General features: G+C 38.3%; 2 protein-coding genes across 2 annotated transcripts in view; one reads left to right on the forward strand and one right to left on the reverse strand.

Annotated features, from left to right (window-relative positions):
- Positions 1–681: 681 nt before the first annotated feature.
- Positions 682–19,546, forward strand: CEP68 (centrosomal protein 68). The gene is made up of 6 exons (XM_072409566.1): positions 682–803; positions 12,855–14,164; positions 14,899–15,021; positions 15,570–15,666; positions 16,264–16,433; positions 19,120–19,546. The coding sequence occupies exons 2-5, from the start codon at positions 12,914–12,916 to the stop codon at positions 16,431–16,433; spliced, it is 1,641 nt and encodes a 546-aa protein (XP_072265667.1). The 5' UTR covers positions 682–803; positions 12,855–12,913; the 3' UTR covers positions 19,120–19,546.
- Positions 18,504–23,116, reverse strand: part of RAB1A (RAB1A, member RAS oncogene family) — a 29,675-nt gene continuing 25,062 nt past the window's right edge. Inside the window, exon 6 of the mRNA XM_072409567.1 lies at positions 18,504–23,033. Within this exon, the coding sequence (XP_072265668.1) occupies positions 22,836–23,033 (198 nt within the window). The 3' untranslated portion in view covers positions 18,504–22,835. The remainder of the gene's footprint in view (positions 23,034–23,116) is intronic.

Raw genomic sequence — 23,116 nt, forward strand, 5'->3', positions numbered from 1 at the left:
AATCTGTTTTCAAACATTGACACCACAGCAACAAACACCGCCCATGATCATAAGACTAAGTCCAATAAAGTTATGCTGCATATTATATATTATATACAACACACTGCCTCCTCCACTCCTCACCTCCATAGGGGCACGACGCTGGATGAGCACAGCGGGACCAGGTAAGTGGGGAGTGAGAAAAGTACGGGGTTATCGATAATTGCAACTTTTTTAATACGAAAAAGTACGGGCTTAACGGTTGGGAGGTTAAAGTAACAAACAGACCAAAAGGAATAGAATTTGTAAACACTTCTAGTCTCGAATAGATAATGCCCACTGAACTAAAATCTTGGTAAATCGATGGGGGAATATATAAGTAGGACACCACTTCCTGCACGCAAGACAGCAATCTTGGGTAATGTAGTCCTGATGACAAATAGAACCGAATTAGGTGACAAAAGAAACGAGATGAAGAATATATTGTCACCAGCAGGGGGCAGAACAAACGCAATTGGTTAGGAGTGAAGGGACAGACAGCCAAGGACAGCTTGTGACAAAGCTACATGCTTGGAACGCCCTCTAACATCTGCACGCCACGGTATGATTGGTCAGTCGTACTTAAAAGACGGGCTCCACCCTCCAGCTTTCCGAGGCTAGGCCGCCATCTTGTGGTTGGCCAGATCTGTCATTGGAGGGCGTGTCCGGGCATAGTGTCGCGTAGTAGGGGACGCAGGAAGAGGTGTTGGTTTATGGAAAGCGGTGTTGTCATGTATGAAAGCTCCAAGCCGCCCTCACTGTGATCAGCCTGAGCCGGTGATAAGGTAATGTTTATATTGTGTGAGGTGTCTGTAAGTTAGTGCTCACTTATATGATATTCCTTTATTACCACTGACATGTCTGAGTATACAAAACAAATGATAGTAAATGTGATATTAACCTTTTACATAATTTCCATGTTACATTATTATTATTGTATATTTTATATATAACACTGACTTATTATTCATTGCTTTACACAGCCCTATGATACGTCTTGGCTGTATTGTATAGGATTTGTTTTATTTCATCACATTAACCAGATGCATGTCAATCTTGCTAACATTGGAGCCATCTGACCCAGGACGAGGATGCAGATTGGAAGTTCTAATTTCACTTGCTGCTTGCTTGTTCCTCCTCTGTGAATAAGAAAGTACAGAGATGGCGAGAGTGTTGTCAGCCAATGCGTTTCTATCATATTGGGTTTCTTTAAAGCGGACCAGTTTTTTACCTTATAAAAAATGTTGGCTAATTATTTTATATAATAGGAAAAAAATGTTTTTTTTTTTTTCCTAGAGAACCCCTCCACCTCTGCTCAAAGTGTGAATGGGAAAGACACCGCTTTCTGGGATTCATAGCCACATATCCCAGGAGGGTGCTGGCTCAGGCATGGGCAGAAGAGGCTTTACTGGAACGTAAAAAAAATAAAGGGCCAATGCCACACACGTGCAGTGAGATTGGCACTTTTTTAAGTTTTCATTAAGAAATGTCACCTGATCTCGTGCCTGCACCGTGCGACATCGGGTGATGTAAGATGATTATGGTGCCAGGTTTCTGGTCTGCACTGGAAAGCAAAAGAAGGCAGCACGATTGCTCGGAGGTTTGCACTCCGGCTTCTATCTGCATGGAGTTTGCAGGTTCTCCCCATGTTTGTGTGGGTTTCCCCAGGGTACTCTGGTTTTCTCCTACAATCCAAAAACATGTGGTTAGGTTAATTGGTTTCCCCCCAAAAAATGTCATTCGACTGTAGTAAGGACAAATGACTATGGTAAGGACATTAGAGTGTGAGCTCCTTTGAGGAACAGCTAGTGACATGACTATGGACTTTGTAAAGCGCTGCGTAATATGATGGTGATATATAAATACTGTGTAGTAATAATAAAAGGAAGCCAGGATGGCACAAGATCTACCAGACTTTGGTTGCTGAGGATTTGTGAGCTTTACACCTATAGTGAAAGTTCTGCTTTGAACCACTTTAGATATTTGTGACTAGGCACAGCTTTATTGCAGAAAATGCCTTTTCAACCCCTTTGACATGGGGAACCCCTACAATACCATTCAGGTCTTCAGGTGATGACCTGAGATGTTCATAGATTGAAAAAAGACCTGACCAAGTCCATCAAGTTCAACTATTAGGGAAAAAAACCACAACCAGGAGCCTATTGATCAAGGAACCCCTAGCAATCTCTGAAGGAACCCTGGGGTTTCAATCCTAGGTACCTGGTTGAGAAACACTGGCTGAAAGTGACAGACAATGCTCTGTGGAATTGTCAAAATTACTGCACAGGTCAGCTTGGTTGTGAGGATACCCAGCAATCATGGCTTCCCTGCATTTGCAGGGTTTGAATGAACTCCTGTTTGCCTGCTAGGGAGTTATGTTATCCCAGCTCAACCTAATCAAGGTAACTAAAGATTACAAATAGGAAGAAGATGGCGGCACTCTGTGACAGAACCAGGACAGGTAAGTATCACAGGGTTTAGTTCCTCCCCCACTTTAGATGATCACTGCAGTCATTTAAAAAAAAAATCTGATCTGAAAGCCCCAAATCTATGGTCTATGTGATGCAATCAGTGTTCTCATTATTAGCTGGGTGCACCACCCAGCACTTTTCAGTAATCTCCCAGCTGTTTTTGGGTGGTTACTGAAGAGTTGGATCACAATATGGGGGCCTGAGACTTCTTTCTTTCCCATACCTTCAGGTGGCCACTTTACCTCCCTGGTAACGTGAACACACCCGATTGCTTTGCATTGGGTCCTCTCATGTTTATGAAGATGGCACTGGTCTGATGACCATAGGCAGCAAACCAATAGTGCACCCAGACCGCAACACTGGATCCTGGGTGACCCCTCTCGAGAAAGGCACCGTTGAGACACGTGTGATGGCAGATTCAGGTTAATAAGACACAAATTAGTAAACCTTTTCACAATGCTCTGAAATCCTTTAAAACACATTGGTACGTAGTGTTGGGGAATGTTGGGGATTAGGGTCAGATATTGCTACATTTTTCACAAATGTTAATCATTAACGTATGTAAAGACAACCAGTGACCGGATATCTAATGGTCCAGTGAGCAGTGTACATGCAGGAACATGCATGCTTGTTCCCATGGAAAGGGAGATTCTGTTAATACACCCCAGTACCAGTCTGTTTTGGAGGGGAAAATAAAAAAAAAAAAAAAACCATAGTGATCATCTGAAAATTCAATTCTTTGCCACAAAAAACTTCTAGAGAAGATCTGGCCAGGAGGTGTCCGACAAGGCTTAAAGATTTGGTAAAGATTCTCCATTCCACATTATTCTTAATAACTAAATAATTGATTTGTTTTTTTTTTAATAGTTGATGGTGATGTGTTTTTTTTTGTTTTTTTTTTACACGAGGGGTGAGTTCAAGGGTCAACTGTGTTAGGGTCACTGGAAGGCTTAGTGTTGGGGTGAGGATTACAGTAAGAGTTGGGGTACTGCGGACTTGGGATTTAGCATATCTATATTGAAGCCCACTGCTGACTGGGTCCTGGAGCAGAACACTCATGTTTGTTTGTTTGTTTGGTATTATGCTTCTGTCAATACTTCGGAGAGCAATGTTTGTTCTGGAAAAATCAAGGGATCAATAGACGACAATATCGAAATTGGTAAATAATTGTGTGGCGTTAAATCATAATTAGGAACATGAGTCAGGGTGTTTTCTATACATCTAACATGTATGGATTCATTTTAGTTTTGTGTACTGTGAAATGAAAAGCTGCCTGTACTTGGTTTTCCAGAAAACAGTCTATTCTTTACTATTTTTTGGGGTTTTGCTTCCAGAAACCCACATGGAACCAGTTTTAGATGGTATGCTAACCATTTTGTGCATCACTGTCTCACAGACTCTTATTCTTTAATTACAGATGTTTTGGTAATTTTTGCATGATAATATACAAGTTTTGATTTTGCTAAATACTTGGAATACTTGGAGGAAGACATAGTTCTTGATATTTTCTAACCTACTCAGTGTTCAACCTAGAAATTTTTGGAACCAGGTGGGAAGAAATTGTAGGTTGGTGGCAGCCCCTGTATTGTAACCCGACTCTTCAGTAACCATCCAAGAAGAGCAAAAGGTTACCAAAAAGTGCCAGGTGGTGTGCCCGGCTAAAAGGGGCTGGGGAGAAGACTAAAGCTACATACACACTTCCAATTATTATCGTTGGAAAACGAACGACGAACGTTCATGCACGATATATATGAACGATCGTATAGCACCGATCCTGCACATAGAGTTAACGACACGATCGTTCGTAGATATTGTACACACAATAGATACGATCGTTTGAACGATAGAGGAACTATGTGCACGACAGGAAAGTGAACGGACGTTCGTTCATTACGCATGCTCAGCCCATGGACGATCAACGAACGACCGTACACACGAACGATGTTCAACGATCGTCGTCCAATCCGATCCGTCGGTCCGGTCGTTCGTTTCCAGCGACTTTCCTCGTTCGTCGGCGTCGTTGGTTACTTTTTTACGAACGATTTTTTGCCCAATCGATCGTTCGTCGTTCGATTGGAACGATAAAAATTGGAAGTGTGTACGCACCTTAATACTACTTCAGCTTGATGAAAGAATACTGTAGACCCAGGCTAGACACCATTCCTAGGTTCGGACCTGCATCAGAAACAAAGAGTGCCCTCACAGCTCTCAATGGCCGGCACCATGCCAGCAACTCAGCCACCTGCACTGCTATGCTGGTTCTTAAGACACCTTAGACAGCGGGTAGCATTAAGTAGTACTGAACCACTTACTTTTGTCCTGATTCCTTCCCTATAGGGCGTGAGGAAGCAGTAACCATACTGCAACCTCACCACCATGTCTGAACATGGCCCAATCAGGTGTGAAATATGCAAAAGAATTGTATCCTTAATAAAATATAATTTTCAGGCTTAGGGATAATTGTTCCTATAATACCTATATATTGTAAGATTTATCTTTGAGTAATGTGTAAGACACATGCTATAAGTACCATATTTGTTCAGGACTGCATTCTGCTGAGACTATAACCAAGTCAGGAAAAACATTTTGAAGATTTTGCCATGGAAAGGATAAAAATAGGAATCATGGCAGTCCTACTATGGTAAGTACACAGTTAGAGTTAGGGTTTAGTATGAGGGAGGGCTGGAGGTATGGAGGGCTATGCAGAGGGGGTTAGTGTAGATTTTTGTAAAACGCAGCTGTTTTAGGTCAGTGGAAAGGGCAATGTAACAAGATGTCCCAGCAATTGTGTACAAAGGCGTGACTGGATTGCAGTTGAGATGTTTCGAAGCTGCTTCTGTGCCAACACTGACTTCTATGAGAAGTAAGTAAATATATCCATACATCAATCCTTATTCCAGCTCTGCGTCTGTTGTAATAGTCAAATGTAAATGCTAAACACTGAGAACTAAGAAAAAAATACCATATTGATATTTGCCATGTATATCCCCAGCACTGTTTACAAGTCACCTCATGGCAGTAGTAGTGTATAAGATGTGCAGCTTGTAAATACATTTCTGCTGTAATTTAATCCATAGCTATGTGGCCTAGAATGTATGCAGGCAGTAGTGTGTTACAATAGTCTGGAAGAATATTTGTATGTTACTATTTTTGTGTGTTTGTATGAAGACCGAGGAAGATGTATAAATATAGATGTATCTGCATACATGTAAACTTTGCTGTCTCTGTCTAGAATTATATCCTGGTCTGCACAACCCAGCTAAAATGTTTTGTTAATATGATTTCCGGACCCTATATTAATCATTTCGGATGGCCCTTTTATATCAACTGATGAAATAAAGGGGCGACAAATACTTGGTGACTCTGATGCTAATAAAAACTCTCCATGAAAAAAAGTAAATTCTTCTCCTGCTACCCATGCTAAGCACTCCTCCATTAAAGGGGAATCATAGAGTGACGCTTCAATAGAAACCTTTCTGGGAAAATCAATATCCTGGTCTCCTGCTGCTTATGTGAACTGCTTTGCTTTAATTTTTCCACCAGCATGCAATATTGCATATTGTGTTTTTAAAAATCCTCTGTTTGAATTGCTATGAATGTTAACCTTTCAGTAACTTTAGTCACTGGTAAGAATAAATTCCTGCAACATCACATAAAAAGCAGTCTTTAAAGTTCCTAGACTCTGATTAGATCATCGGAGTGCTGCAGGAGGAAGCATTTTTTTTAAAGTTTCCTTTCCGCTAGTGATCAGACTTCAACACAAAATCAAGTCAAAGAGTGATAGGCTGCATTAGGGGGTGATCTGTGTCCGACATTGGTGAGCAGACCGCCTTCAAAGGCACCAAACTTGTGATGACTGTATCATGACTAAACCAGGATATAAAGCAGAAAGTATATGTGGACCCTGGCTATTGCCTGAACAAAGAAAGCTTTTAACAGCTGGGTAGAAAAGCTGATTAAGACATTGTCAATGGAAGTACTGTATTCTCCATAGGAGGTAATAAGTATTTCTAAATGATACACTTTTATATTACCGTACTTAGCCAGTGTGCACTTAACCAGATGAGTATCAAATGTTAGCACTGCAATCAACTCCTTTGGCCTGTACTGGTTTTAAAAGACATTGTGGTTTTTCATGTAAACGCATTTTTACCTGCATTGGAAAATGTAGCATCATACATGAAATGCACCTCTTAAATTGAGGCCAGAGAGATCCCTACTTCAGAAATGTTTCTCTCTAGGATGGCCTCCAGAGCATGCAGTTCTATGAGCTCTCAGAATGCAATTTAAATCCCAACGTTCTGGAAGCTGTCACAAAAGTTTACATACTTTTATTCTTGTGTAGTTTAACAAGCAATAGTACAGATAATATAGTTCTCTCCTTTGTGCAAGTCTTTCTTCCTTCTTAGAGTATCCATAAACATGAGAGAATGGGCATCCAATCTGACCTCTTAGCTCAGGGTGGCCGTCAATCCTTCCTGCTGTAAGTGGGGCAGAATAGTGATGTATTATACCCTGTGATACAGATTCCAATGTTGCTGCTGGTTCTCTGGTAGGTTTTATGAATTTAAAGAGTAATTCCTGACCTCAAGTAAAACCAAGAAATGAGCTACTAATACATTCCAATATACTACATTTGTGCTAAAATGTACCGTTTACTGTGTCCACCTTCAGTCAAGACACAAGACTATTGTACAGGGTCAGTAGGAATGTACTGGAGCCTTAACTTTGTATCATTTTCTGCTATTTGATTCACTAATTAGGGCCACATTATATCTAATTGGTGGATGCTAGTAAATGTAGTACTGACTTTTCCTGTTTACATCAAGCTTGTATCCTTTATTTGGCATTAGTACAGGAAATCTCCTGGTGCTTGGTCCTCATATTACACTGACCACACAAATGATCAGAGGTTATACCGTGTTTTCCCGATTTTAGGACATCCCCATTAAGTAAGCCACCCCCGATTTTTAAAAAAATAAATAAAATAAGACACTCACCCGTTTATAAGACAGCTGTGGGTATCAGATCCTGCGTGTGTGTCCTTTATGCTGGCTGTAGCCTGTGTGTCTCTGATGCTGGCTGCAGGGCGTGTCTATTCCTGAGCCAAACTGAAAGTAAAAAGCCTGCACACGATTCTGAACAAGGAAGCAAGCTGCAGATCCCTGCACTAACGGAGATCCCTGCACTTAATTACGGGTAAGTTCAATGGCATAGAGTGATCAGAAGGGGATAATAAATGGCATAGCGTGATCAGAAGGGGACAGTCATTGCATAGAGTGATCAAAAGGGGACAATCAATAGAACATGAGTGATCATGAGTGACTTTCAACAACAAATGTGTACTGTAGTCTTCTTCATGGAAAAACAAGACATCCCCTGAAAATAAGACCCAGGGGATATTTTGGCATTTCAAAAAATATAAGAGAGTGCCTTATAATCGGGGAAACGGTAGAAGTTGGTGATTCATTTTTTATGTCATTGTAGAAATGGTTGGTTATCTAAAAGAGACACGTAGCTGGCAGATGCATTATATTTAGGGATCTGGTAGAAAGGTGATTTTCACCCCCCTCCCCATTATTTATCTAGTGTGACCTTTGTTTTTTGGTGATTATTATCCCTTTCTTTCTTTTTTAGGTAAGTATTATTGTTCTTTGTTCTCAAACTTCCTACATAAACATATGGTTTTCAAGAGTAAACTAGAGATAAATTAAATCAACTGACAGGCAGATAGCTCCCTGAAAACAATAGGCAGCCATTTCACAAATGTTAGGACCACCACCATGATGCTTATCCTGCAATAAAAAAAAAAAAAAAAGCTTTCAATACTCTGTACTTTAGACTTTTCAGTAGAAGAGTGAAAGATCGACAGATACTGCTGTGTAAAAGCAAATGCCTCCAACTGTCCTGGAATCTAATACCACAAGTGTTGTTCAGATATTATGATCATTATAAGCAATGCATGAAATCAAACCTCATATGACCACGCTAAATTTCTAATACCCGGGCATTAGTCCCAAGTGCATGGTCGTGTGGTTTACCCACCACCAGCCTTTGGAAAGGTGGAATATCCTACGTGTGCACATGCTCTGTGTCAGGCATGACAACCACGTGATTACACTGGTTAACAAACATTTTCTTGCCGAACAGATTAAAATCATTTTAAGCTATGTTTGATGGACAGATTCCAAATATATTGGTTTCGCTAGATTGGCTCTAGTTTTTGAAATAATGACCTCAAGAATAACCTCATAGAAAACTAATGAAACATGAAAATTAAGCAACATTAAACTAGATATGCCTACATATACAAAAGTACATTTTGAAGTACTTAATATCAGTATATTCTATTTTCAGTGTATTTACAGAACTAATCACAAAGTAAATGAAAAACAGTTTGTCCTGATCATCAGCCAAAAAGGAAATCATACAATCACGTTGAAGGCTCCAGCAGTAGTCTGCCATCATGTGTCTATCCTATCTGCCCTGATACCTTTCTTCCATCACCTTTATATGTTGATGGAAACTCTCCCCTTGTTCCTCACTGAAATGGCCAAGGTTTTCTGGAAATTTATGCAAATAGATATGGAGATAGTGTACCTTTTATACTCTTAGTAGCACCCACATTTCTAAAATTTAAGAGCAAGTTTTGTACCAGTTCTTCATAATTTTGGGCTTGGTTACCCAAGAAGTCATGTGAAATTGTGAAATTTGAATCATTTATGAGTGTCCGAATCTGGGGTCCATCAAAGATTACTGCTTTTAATTTTTCAGTACCCAATCCAGGGAAGAATCTACAAATGTATTTGAAGCAATCACCGTCCTTGTTCAGAGCTTTAACAAATTGCTTCATTAATCCCAACTTTATGTGTAGTGGAGGGAGAATAATTTTTTTTCTTTGTCAACCATTGGCTCGTTAATGATGTTCGCTGCACATTTTTTCATGTTTTCCTTTGGAGACCATGTCACTTTTTTTCCAGTGATCCTGCTTTGCTCCAAAAAGCCACAAGCAGATGAAACATGGGTACTTTGTGTATCCACTTTGCTGGCCAAGTAGGAAGTTCATCATTTTTAAATCAACACATATGGACCATTGGTGTTCATGATAGCAAAGCTTTAGTAAGACCATTTTTAAATTTTCATATTCTTCTTTAAGTTTTGTTGAGTGACCAGTTGGAATAGATGCATAGTAGTTGCCATTACGCAGTAAAACAGATTTCAAACTTTGAGTGGATCTGTCTATGAAAAGCCGCCAGTCTTCTGCTCGGTATTCTGAGACTCCCATATGGGCTAGTAGTCCAGGGATGTTACAACATTGCACAAAGTCTCCATCTTCACTGAAATATGGTAGAAGTGTCACCTCTCTTGTCCTATAAACTGTTATTTTTCGGTCTCAGGCAGTTCTATTCTTTTAGCCTGGATGCTAAAAGTTCAGATGCTTGTTTTGACAGACTTAGGTCACGTAATAAATCTTTGAGCTCTTCTTGGGAGAACCTGTGGTTTGATGAAACACTTCCTTCATATTCACTTCCACTGCTAACACCTGGATTACACTCCCTGTATATCCTCCATGTCAGATACAGGAATATCAAGAAGTATACTGAACACTAGTATGGGAACATCCGCATCATGCGGCACAGGTCGGCTTGCTGATTCCAAATCGGGGTACTCCCACTTGTTTTTCTTATCGGGGTACTCCCACTTGTTTTTCTTATAACAAAACCTTTTACATTCACAGCACAAAAATAACAATCATTATGATGATGTTTGGGCTCTCGTCATACCATAGGTACACCAAATTTCAGACTTTTTAGTTTTCCATTTTTACACTGACGTAGACACTCTACATAAGTTTTGCATACCATATGGGGAGCCCAATACTTCTCTTGGTCCCTTAGTTTAATACTAAGATATGCAAGATATGCTTGTTTCACAAATTCTGTAATGTTTCTTCCCTGTTTTTGCTGAGAATATTCACCACAAATGTAGCAAAATACATTAGGCTAATTTAAACAACTTCTTCTTGAAGAACTTTGAAGAAGTATTTCTGTAAAAAAAAGGAAATGTATGAATAAAAAGAAGGCAAATGAAAGTTTCAATAATAATAATTTCAAGAATGCTACATTAATATATTTAAATGCAAATCATCGCTGTAAATAAAGATTACATTTCTTATGCTGTGTTAACATTTGTTGTTAGTAAAGTCGTCTATTCCAATTCCTGTATCACAATAACTAGAGCCAATTCAATGAAACTGATGTCATTTCTGGATTCAGCAGGATTTTTTAGCTGTGTTATTAATCTGTAAATGGATTAGGCCAGTTAATTGAGTACAAACTTGGCAGTGAATCTGCTCATGTGTAATAGGTTTAATGGAAATAAGGTATATGGCCACTATAAGAAGTCAGAGGATACATAAAAAAGTTTCTTGATTTGTATTTAAAGAACAACGCTGAGCAGTATGACTTTAAAATCTATTAAAAGCTGACCTGTGATTTCTTGCACAATGTTAATGTCTAATATTTTGTGCTCTGGTATGTTTGATGGTTAAGTAATCATTGCAGAGCAAGAGCATAGTATTGCTAAGTGACATTGGAGCTTGCTGATGTGGTCTCATCATGTTAGAACTTGTCTGACAAGGACACAAATAACCCAATGATCTGCTTAATGCTATCTGATGGGAACAAAGCTGCTCAGAGACTGGCATTTTATCTGGATAACTCAACATTACTAAATTTTCCATGTTCTGCAATTAATTATTTACACTGGAAAGCCTGGGATTTTTTGGTCAAGAATGCATTTTGCTGTTTACTGATATAAGATATTCAGTTGGGCTTTGGATTTTTTTTCCTTGATGTCTGTACTCAACATTCCCAAAAATCCAACTCAAGTACAATCTTGGTACGTTACATCAGGCTTTTTTTTTCCTTTTCAAAAAGCAAGTACAGCCTGAGCAAGAGATTTTGTTGACAGGCACTCTATTCAAGCGATGTGTTTGTTGTTTAGATCCAAATGTTTAAATAGCAAATGCAGCTTTTGACAAGAAAAATCTGTGTTTGACTTGCTTTGCCTGCAGTTCAAAACGCATCAATACGACGTGCCACAACCTATTGCCACAACACAATGCAAAGCTGATCAAATGCAAACGACAGAGGACACTCAGGCACTGGGATTTGGTTTACCCCAGGGAGTGCCCAATTTCATATCGCTATTTATTATTATTATTCAGTATTTATATAGCGCCAACATATAATCATCTAACTGGGAAAAGTCAGGCAGGGATAAGCTGGCATTTCTTTATGCGTATTCAGAAAATATCAGCGTCTGCACAGAATTGTATATTATCTGAAGTTCACAATCATACACTGATCTTAACCTGTCAATTTGTTGCAGCTTATTTTTAACAAATCTCCTTGTTACATATAATATGAAAAAAAATTGCAATTCTTAGGATGAGAATATATTTTGTATATTGCCAGCTGCTTTCCTTCTCATGACCCATTGGGGCATTACAGCCATAACTTTCTTCTTATCAGGTCACTACCATCCAAACAAGTGTGAGAAGGAGGACACAAAAGGATCACAAGGGCACAAACTAGACAGTTTACAAAAATCCACCATACATTCAGTATTCCATGATTTTGTACTTGCTTAAAAAGATTAACTCTTAGGTGGCTCTTTAGTGGAATAATCGGAAAGCCTCACCATTCCTGCTACAATTACCAGTTATAATTAATTTCTTCCCTGCTTTCCTTCTCCTCATAGTTTTCAGATGTACTAAAGAGTTTTCAGATGTTTCAGGAACTAAACCTGATCATTAGGAAAAATGCAGGCTGGTTCCTTATTGCAGAAGTAACAAGCAGGGTATCTGCTTGTCAGTTTTTTCAGTTACTCGTCTGTCCTAGCTCTGGTGTGGGGGCGCTGCCATCTTTTCTTTGCCCTCTTTCAGGTTCCAAATTATCGGCTATCTTGATTGGCCAGACCGGAATGATGCAACTCTTTCATATACTATTCTATTCATATTCATATATATATTTCATATATACATGGGAAATCATTCATTTTTGGCATTCTTGAATACTGGCATTGTACACTGAGCTGAGAATATTTATTTTTTTGCTTTGTAAATTTTGCTTGTCTCTTCTGCAATAATTGTGTGCTCACATTTTTTTTTTCCTATATCAGTTTAGTTTTGCTTTTAAGTCTGGTGCTTTGCCTTATGAATTGTGTCTTGTATTTCATATAATATATTATGATTTAAAATGTAATACATAGTTTCACATTATTTTCGGAAGGTTTTGGAAGAAGTAGAGTTGTGTTCTTTATTTATAATTGATGTATCTTTTTTTTTTTCCTCGTTCTAAGGAACAAGACAGTAGTTTCTCATACTATGGTTTGTGGCACCCGCACAAAGTTTTCATGAAATGGATTCCTCTGCCCATAAGGACTTCCTGCCACATGTGTTGAGTTACCAATCATTCTACAGAACAGGATCTTCTTTATCAGGAATACCTACAACTAAAGCATCAAATGAAATTGATAACGTTATGCAGGATCAGCTGAAATCAAAGACCTTTAACGACTCTTCATGGTCTTATTGTGACATTTCGTCAGCCAACTCAAAAGATGCTAACAATTCTTTACACTCTAATTTTAACCAGAGTGCTGGTTCTGAACACGATTCACAAAAACCCCAAACCCTTCAACAACAGTATTGGGCTTGTGCAATTCCACATACTCCTCCACCCCATCCTAATAGAGATTCACCCAATTGGGATCCAAATAAAGAGTACCAGGATTTACTAGATTATACATATCCATTGAATCCAAAGTATAGTTTCAATAAAGGTAGTGAAGAGACTGTATTAGATGGGTATTTGCAAGATTCTGGAGTGGATCTTGGTAGCTACAATCTTTCATGTGAGAGTAAGTTTGACTCTTTTGCCTCTTCATATCGAGAAGGAAATAAGTTAAAGACTGGTAGTTTTTCACATACAAATGGCCTGAAATCACCAAATGCCTTTTCAACACCTTTAATTAGAAGAACTGGTTATCGCAGTTTACGTAACACATCTGAGTCTTCTTATTTAACGTCCTGTGGGGACCCCTCGCCTTATGCCAGCAAAGTAGATCTTGCCAAGGAATCCTCAGACTCTTGTCTTCCTAAATATAATGTGTTTGATAAACTGTTGACGGCAGACAAGTCTACTAGAGAAAGTTTACAAAAGCCGGGTCAGTTCCTGGCAAGCACAAGTGTGTTACCATTACAGAAGGATCTGGATAGTGATGAGGAGTATCTTTCCTTACCACCATCCCTGAAAGAGTTGGACACTTTGGCTTCACAATTGAAGGACCTTTCAGTAACCGTAGGTCAGATCAGAACAACAAACTGCCATCAAGCCAGTGCCGGCAAACAGAGTTTGAACTTGTCTGGTGGTGATATAGATCAAGGATTATTGGTTTCATTGAATAGCAGAACCATAGACGATGATTTCAAAGATCTAAGCTATGTATGCCAAATATCAACTTGCCAAAACCACAGTGACTCTGAAATAAAAAGGTTGTCCTCTCTAAGAGACATGCTTGATGGCGGTGATTCATCATTTGTAGAAATGAATAGATGTCTGTCAATGCCAAAGATACAAGAGAATAAATCACTTGTTCAAAGAATTCAGGTATGCAACTTCAATTATGAATAAAAAATTGAACATTGTAATAAAAAATGCCATGAAAACGGTTTGATGGGTGGAGGAAGATAGATCTGCTTGTATTCTTGGGTATGTGATCAATGTGGTATGTGTTATATGGAGGAGTACTACCATACTACCAATGTTAAAACCATGTTTTTCAACCAGGGTTCCTCCAGAAACTGCTGGGGGTTCCATGAGCAATGAGCAATTTGAGTCTCTCAATTACCACTGACACCAATGATCTGTAAGTGTCACATTTTTCCTACTAACCACCACACTAATGTACTGTGAGCTGTGGATATAGTAATTATAGAAGGGGTTTCCTAAGATGTGAAAGTTATTTCAAGAGTTCTCCCATATTAAAAATGTTTAGAAATTTGGTGTTAGGGTATATACAAACCTAAGAACAAAAAATGTAATGTATTGCAGTTTATCAGCCTTTTATTGCCGTGACTGCATTCTTTCAGGTTTTTTTTTTTCTTTTTTTCTTTACTTTCACCAGTAGTGTGCTTATATACGCTTATAGGTAATTGCACATTGCTTTTGATAAATTTAAATACATAGGCATACAAGTACTCACACACAGGGTGCTTCAGTGACTGCCTGGTGGTACATGTAAATAAATAGCATTAGTTACAGGGATAGTACTTTGACAAGGTTGTATATTACCAGACTGTATATACTGCCAAACTCATTCAGATATGTCGCACTTGGTCTAGAAATTCTGCCTTCAATTGGACAAGTTGAAACAATGGCTGTACAGTGTTGCAGAAGTAACAGACAATTGGACCACCCCAAAGCCCAATATGGAGAGCATACAACGGTCGCTCAGCCTTTACCTGGTAAGGTTAGGTCAGACATTTTGAAATCAAATGAGAGATGAACTGCATGTTTACTGCAACAGTTAACTTAGGCATTATAAATTTCTTTTCATCGTGTAAAATATCTCTAGATGGAGTGGGTATATTAGCTTTTCATATTTGTGGGCTGGGACCAGCACGTTTAGAAAATATCTGCTGATCTTGCCAGAACTGAATGTAGGTACATGGTATTATTCCTATGTTCTATAACTTTAGTTAAAACTAGTGTGTGATTTAAAAAAAAAAAAAAAGCATATTGATTGTGTGTGCTGCAGGTCCTAACACACTATAGAACATTGCAGAACCTTGCCCATCCTGGCCGTTTCCAATGAGAATTCTTGCATGATTTTAAATGCCCAGAAACAGTAGTGAGACAAGTAAATGTTTATATGCTTTATTTATTAAAAAAAAAAAAGTCATGAGACGCCTTACCAAAATTTCCTCTTATTTGTCACTAACTGAGATTTGTTAAGTCCTATCTAAATGTTGTATGCATGAATGGTAATGTAGTGTTCACATGTCCATTGCAGAAATTGAAGAAGGATGTAGCAGAGCAGAGAACACTGGCAAATGCAATTTTGAAGGAAGGAGAATCGCTGGTAAAATGCATGGCAGTTAATTCCTCCGGTAAGACTTGAATCTCCTAAATTATTAAGGACCCATTTTACACTGCAGCAAGTCCTATGTTTTGGTTAAGTTGTAGAACAACAATTTGAATCAGGTGCCGAATTGTATGTACCTTACCACGCAGAAATGTTTGTGTTCCATTACAATTTGTGGTATAAAAGTGCTGTTTTTATTTCTAAAACAGTACTATTCAAAGTTTGTTAAAATATAGCGCCTACAATAAGCGTGTGTTTACATTTATAGGGTGTAGTCTGCTATGTTTAGCAATACATTGCCAGCATGGGGGAAGTACGAAGTTATGAACAAAATAGTAATAATGCTGGCTTCATCAGTCTTGATAATACTAAATGGCAACCTTTTATTATATGCACACAGAAGATGCCTTACAGAGTCTCCACAAACATGTCATTGTGTTTGCTGAAGAACTATATACACATAATCACTGACCAGTTAGTCATTGGAATGTGAGTTTGTAGAGTTAATGCTTGGTAGACGTGACTTGACCAGGCGCTCAGCTTGTGTGCTGGCAAATACGAGTGAAGTCTTCATATACTTCCTGGAGATATTACACTGACCTTTTCTGTAACCTCTCATTAGTTCTGAAGGACACCCTGACATTAATTTCCAAACAATCTGGAGAGCTTGAAAGACACACTGAGCGCCTGTATGCCTCTGTTCTTGAAGCTATGGATACAATCACTGATGAAGGCTTGGGAAGGAACACTAACCCAAAACAACCTGTTTCCCTGGAGATGGAGTCACATTAGGTAAGAAGACGGCAGAAGTATATGAGGAATGTCCTCTGACCTGATACTACAGAAACCTGAGGAGCTATGTATATGTTTTACAGAGCAAAGCTAGCCATAAACATCTGATTCACATCATAGTTAACTTTAGTTTAATAATCACACTATTTTATGCATATAGCAAAACATGTTCCTAGAAAACAAAAAACACCTAAACAATAAAGCCCAGCTCCAGCCAAAAGTCATTTAAATGTTTGGGGGTTTTTTTATTTTGTCTGATTTCGTCTCCTTCCTAAGGAAAAGATTTCCTATCATTTTCTGCTTTAAAAAGGAAGTGATGGGGAAGCCACCCAGTAGGCAGAAATGATTGTATCCCTTCCCTGCTCCTTCCATAATAAATTAAAAGTTTGGGATGGAGATAGGTTAACCATTAAGGTTTTAATACAATTCAATATTAAATAAAACCTTTAAATAATGCATCTAAAAGCAAAATGAGGTCTATTTCAGATAATGTCTTGTGACTTCTGAACCTGCTTGTAGCTATTGCTCACAGTAGGGTTCTGCCCCAGCAGTTAGAGTACGGTATCTGAAATTTAGAAATGTTCAACTAGTTCAGGGAAGCCAGTTTATTAATATGTTTAATAATATTATTGTAGCCTTCTGTGTATAGGTATGCTGGTTATTCATCCCCTGCTGGGCACTAATCTTTGTCCTGACATCAGTTATGTCATTTAAACCCATACTACTGACTTTTGGCTCCTGCCTGGTAGCTGTGACAATTCAATAATTGTGGTGGGAGAGAATGTGATGTTCTGGTATAAATTATCATCTCTGGTAGCTGCAGTTTATTTTTTGATTCACATCCCAATCTAGGTTGGAGAATGGCAAGAAGTCTTTTTTGCAGCAGGGTGAAGTGAGATGCAGGAGATGAGAGAATGAATGCTATAGGTTATAAGGTATTATGAAGCCAGATAGCAAAATAGTACGGTGAGGTAATGAGACCAGCTTTTCTGTAGGAGCCTGTCAGTGTAGGGAGGTCTTCTTCCAATTTAAAGAACATCACTGTGCCTGAGTAATGCAGTAGAGTCTTTGATCCGATGATGTTGCATAAACATCTAGACTGGCATCCTTCAGATTTGTTTCTAAAAAGATATCTAAATTCAAGATTTAAAATGAAAAACTACTGATTACAAATCTTTTGGATAATGTAGTATATTTGTTTTCATTTTTCAAAAACTGACTTTTTGTCAAGTAAAATAACTTTTTGATAGAAGTATAGAATCCTCCTTCTTGGTGAGCCAAACTAAAAGCAATCTTATTTTATTTCCATCCACCACTAATTTCTCTACATCATGAATTAGGTAATTTAGTGCAGGAAGGCTGGTTGGCTGCAACAAGCCCACTACAAATCATATTTTAGTTAGTGTTTCCTTAACAACCACCATTTTTCCAACCAGCTAGATATATGATTGGTTTATGTTGACAATAGACCGTTCTTCCTTCACATACATGATGCTGACTATTTTATAAGATGCATATGTTGCCAAAAACAGTTGGGTTTAAGTGATGCTTGGAGCCTAATATTCTATTTTGTAGGACTGCATTTTAATCTGTGGATTGTGTAACTTGGGGAGGTGTTTGACATAGATCACAAGCAAAGGCTGATGAGGCTTGCTTAGATTATGCAGGTGTCATAATAGACACTTGGTGGGTATCTTTGACAATAGAAATGGGGAAGTGTTTGAGTGCAGGTCTCAAAGTCCCAGTAGCAGTAGGTACAGCAGTTGAATAGTACAAGCCATACCAAACGTCTTCAGAAACATGCACAGTGCACATATTAAAATATGGTATATAGATACTGCAAATGTTGCAACAATGATAACACCAATGTATTAACATGACACAATTTCACATTGGTGAAGGTTTTCACCACTTTCCTGCATTTGAGGAAAGGATAGATATAACCAGCTGTGAGGATAATTTCCACACATTACACCTTAGACTTACCAGGGCAGCCGAAGAAAGAACAAATGCTTTTTATGTATTTGAACTTTTTAAAGATGATTAAATTATATGGAACTACCAAATATACCAGTTTTGATACTTTTATTATATGACAGCTTGTATACACAGATGGAACAAATACAAGTAACAGTAGGATAAAGATTTTTACAAGCATATTCGTTTTCATAGGAGTCTGTATTCAAATGCTTACAGTCTAAAGAATGTGTAGGACGCACAGTTATGGCAGACTACAGGGGTAGTGCATGAGACTGCACACAAGGACTAGATGAAAAAAAAAAAAAAGCTAACATAGGCCTTTTAAAATAGAATTTAGTACTCATGCAGATTTCTTTGCTGGTAAGAGGCAGTCCTGCCACACTGCCAGAAAATGATGGTTTTCCAATAAAAATTATATTAATTACAGACAGTGAAATTGGAAAACATAGCCTAGGACTAGCTAATGAAAAGACAGACAGGTATGTTATTCTAACAGCTACATATTGTTTTTTTGTTTTTTTTTAACACAGTTCCCCATTAGCTGTAAAATCCAAATAATAGTTACAGAAGTACATGGAATTCAGAGGTAACATTACTTGTGTTCTGTTTCCACCTTCCATTCTTTATACTAGAATGCAAAATTAAATATCCATTAATATACTATCAGAACTTTATAATCAAAACATTAACCACTTTTGTGTTTCAGATAATGCACACTGGAGGATGGAGTTCACAATGTGAAAACTTGGTTTGTGACTTTGGAATGGTTTAAATAATCTGTTTAAAGTGCACTCACTCTGACAAATGTTTAACACTGTGCCACAGCTAGGTACAGGAAAGAAGCCAATGTTGACAAAGGAGAAATATGAGCATTATATGATACACAATCTTACAATTGTTCCTGCAGTGTCATCTTGATCACTTCAGAGCAACACAGGTGGTGAAAGAATAATAAAAGACAGTTGCAGCCATGTTTATCTGAACAAGTTATATATACCCAGGTGTTTTACGCCTGAACAGCAAGCTGATTTTTTTTTTGTATGGTCCACCTCCTAGATTATGAAAATTGCTATTGTGAAATGACAGAATACGTTGAAGCTATAATTTTTGACTTGGGGGGGGGGGGGGGGGGGGGAAGTTAATATAAACACAAGGCAATGCCTGTCCCTTAAATTTAAAATTCCATTTTCTGCACTCTTATTCATGCTGCATATAAACAGTCTAAGACAAAAGGCAGTCATCTCATTAGAGCAAGAACCCATCATAAATGTAGGACCTCAATGGTATTAAGTGGTCAGTAACCTCATGAGAAGGGAGGCATCAATAGGAGCATTCAATTTGAAAATGGCAGTGGCTGCAAGTCTATCCTGACAGGTCACCTAAGTGGCTGGCTCTATTTAATTCTAACAGGACTTACATTAAAGCTGACATTTTATGGCTTTGTCACAGGTGCACCGATTTTCTTTTTACAGCTATGTCAGCCACCAGTGTCTCTATAAACTTGCTGCTACAATGTAACTGATGTCAGTCTATGCGCAGCACATAATCAAAACAGAACTGAAAATTCAGTCAATTCATGAGTATACTACACACCTAAATATAAAGGACACATTCACACAAAACAAGATTATAATCCAATAGGGTAACAAGCAGGTTTTGTTCTTTTTACACTTCTTAAAAGCACCGTTTGGGTAAAATATAAACTTTTTTTTATTTGTGTCAAGTATATGGTTACTGGTTGAAGTGATCACATTCACAACCAAAAAAGGACGATTGCTGTATTGAATTTTCTCCAATGTTCCACCTGTACTGCTGTGAGGAGATTCATAGCCATTGTTTGTAGGATCATTGTCTCCAAATTCCAGTTATATAAATATTTCACAAAGATTGTATGTATGTTTGACACTACCTTGCCGATTTTATATTCATTTCCATTTGTATCTAAAGCGTCTTTTTATGGAAACTATAAAGACATATTCTTGAAAATCTGGTGTTATTGGTGCGTACACATGTGAAAAGGAATGTATATAGTGGGTATAATAACTGTTGTGACTGCACTGCGATCTTGGCACACTATTACCACTTCCTGTAGGTTCTCAATACCAAGAGGTTACATTCAACAAGACCAGTGAACATTTATACTGCAATCCTGTTAGAGGACTTAGCACATACTCATCAAATAAAAGGAGTATGCAGGGAATACACTAAAGAGTAAATAAATGCTTTAGGCTGGTCTTTAACATAACATTATTTAACATGAACCGAAATTAAAATGAAATGTGAATACATGCCCTATGTATCAGTCAATGAAGAAATTGTAGTGCTTTTGTACACAACCTTTGTGTTACCTTTAGTACTTTAGTTTTAAGTCACAAAACTGATGTAGTTAAAATATCCTAAGGGGTCCAGGAAAGAAATGCAACAAGTACTCTTATTAGTACCCTAAAAGAAAAGGCTGCATAATGCCAGTGCAGACAAATGGTACCGGAACATTGTTAGGGTGCCCTCTCCTGCAGAAATAAAGCTTAGTATGCTGAGCTGCAGTAAGGAGCAGCAATATACCCTACCAGGAGTATTGAACTACAGTTTACAGCAGCCCAAATTATGGGACTTTCAGTCTGCAAAATAGTTTCTAATATGTGCAGGCACCGACTGTTACCGGTTGAGTACATTGATAGGTGCAAGTTAATGAAGGAACTCAAAGCATTAGAGTAATGCAGAAATGTGTGTTTACAGTAAACTGATGAATGTTGCTCAGTGTCACTGCACACGACCATGGTTATTAAATATAACCCACAAAACAGCAACCCCCCCATAAGCCTACAGCTTATGACCAAGTCTGACTACTACACATTCAGTGTTAACGAGTTTTATTATTATTAAGACACACACACAGGCTTCCAAATTTCAACCTGTATAGGTAGCATAAGTTAGCAGACTTATAAGCCATCCACAGACGTTTAATTGCTATATACAATCAACAGAACTGATTCATCTTCAAAACCACTGGTTAATACAAGTCATGTATTTTTTTTTCTTTTTAATGCAGTGATTTTTTTTTCATGTGCGAGCTTCTATTTTATATAGCTTGTATTGTTTACACTTCTTACATTTGCCATTGGAGCCTAGGACTTAAGTGACATTGGGGATGAGCTTACAGTGAAACAATGACTAAAGTGGACCTGCCCCATGCACAGGAAGCTGCCATCTTGTGAGGTCTTTTTAAAGTAAATATCGGTTGTTCCTCCATGTACACAAAAACAGGTGCACTTAAGTGGAAAAATGGAACCATGGATATCACATTAATGGCAAAATCACATCACCGTCACACTTGCACTGCTGTACACCTCTGCAGAATCTAAAAACCGAAGGAGAGATCTAAGGAAACTGTATGCCTGATTACATTGGGGTAAAACACTGCACATTCAAACATTTCTCCCACTTGTACAATTCTCTAAGTCATTCGGTATCACTAAACAGACAAGTGAAGCAATATAGTGGTTGCAGTTGATTGGGTTAGTTAAGCACTTGTTAGTTTGGTATAAAAGAGTACCCATACATAAACTTTCATTACATGCAGGGTCGTGTTGGTCTAGAAAAAAAAAAAAAAAATTAACTAAAATACCTTCATTTTTCCCCGTTACTAGACAAATTAAGACAATACTTATCACCATACGGTTTGATATTACTTCCAATACGTACAATATTTATTAAACATTTCTTCAGTTATTTGTTACATGTTGTGCAACAAATCACAATGTTCTGCAGCCACAATTTATATGCAGAGTATGAAGAAACTAGTCTCGCTTCTGTTGCTAAAGGGGCCTGCGGCATAATGTACTGCAGGCTCTTCCAGCAACCAATGAGGCCAATCAAATAAGTGTAATCTTTCCATTTATAACTCTACAAGAAAAGAACTAGCAAAATCAGATCTTACATATAACATCTCACTAAACTTTATTGATGCATGGAAACCGACAGACACTGGTTGTGCTGTTTGATACAAAAATGGCTGAACTTCATCTTCAGAAGACTAAACCTGACTCCTAAACATGCTAAATTAAACATAAAAAAGTGGGTGGGGGGGGGGGGGTCATTTAACCAACCACAAGGGTGGCATCTGGTATTAGTAAAGCAACAGGGGTTACACACAGTATTGAAAAAACAGCACACATAAGGGAAGAGGGGAAAAAAAGGTTTAAAACAATTCTGAAAATGAAGTTAGCGGTCTTTTGAGTCAAGGGCATAAAAAAAGTCAGTATTGAGCGTTTACAATCGCTGACCTTTGGGGAGACGGTAAGATTCTGTTGTAGTGCGGCTACATACAGTACAATTCAGGCAATTTTTGTTTTGTCACTTAGGTTCAGATTGAGATTTCACTGCTGTGAGGAGGGAATGGGGCGATTTTGGGGGCGGGCCATTTTAGCAGCAACCTCCACTGGACTGCTTGACTGGAGTGCTCTGGATTTTGACGTTGGACTTCTCTGCGCCGCCAGCTGTAGCACCGGGACCCATTCGCTTTTTGATCTCAGCAGCCATTGTCATGAAGGCCTGCTCTACGTTCGTTGCGTTCTTTGCACTTGTTTCCAAGAATGGAATTCCCAGAGAGTCTGCAAATTCCTGAAAATGGCAGATGGAAGGTGTGAACTCTTGTACGTACAAACATTTACACACAATACATGGCCTATGAACAATCATTCTGG

The sequence above is a fragment of the Pyxicephalus adspersus genome, chromosome 4 (genome assembly GCF_032062135.1).
Source record: "Pyxicephalus adspersus chromosome 4, UCB_Pads_2.0, whole genome shotgun sequence".
NCBI lineage: Eukaryota > Metazoa > Chordata > Amphibia > Anura > Pyxicephalidae > Pyxicephalus > Pyxicephalus adspersus.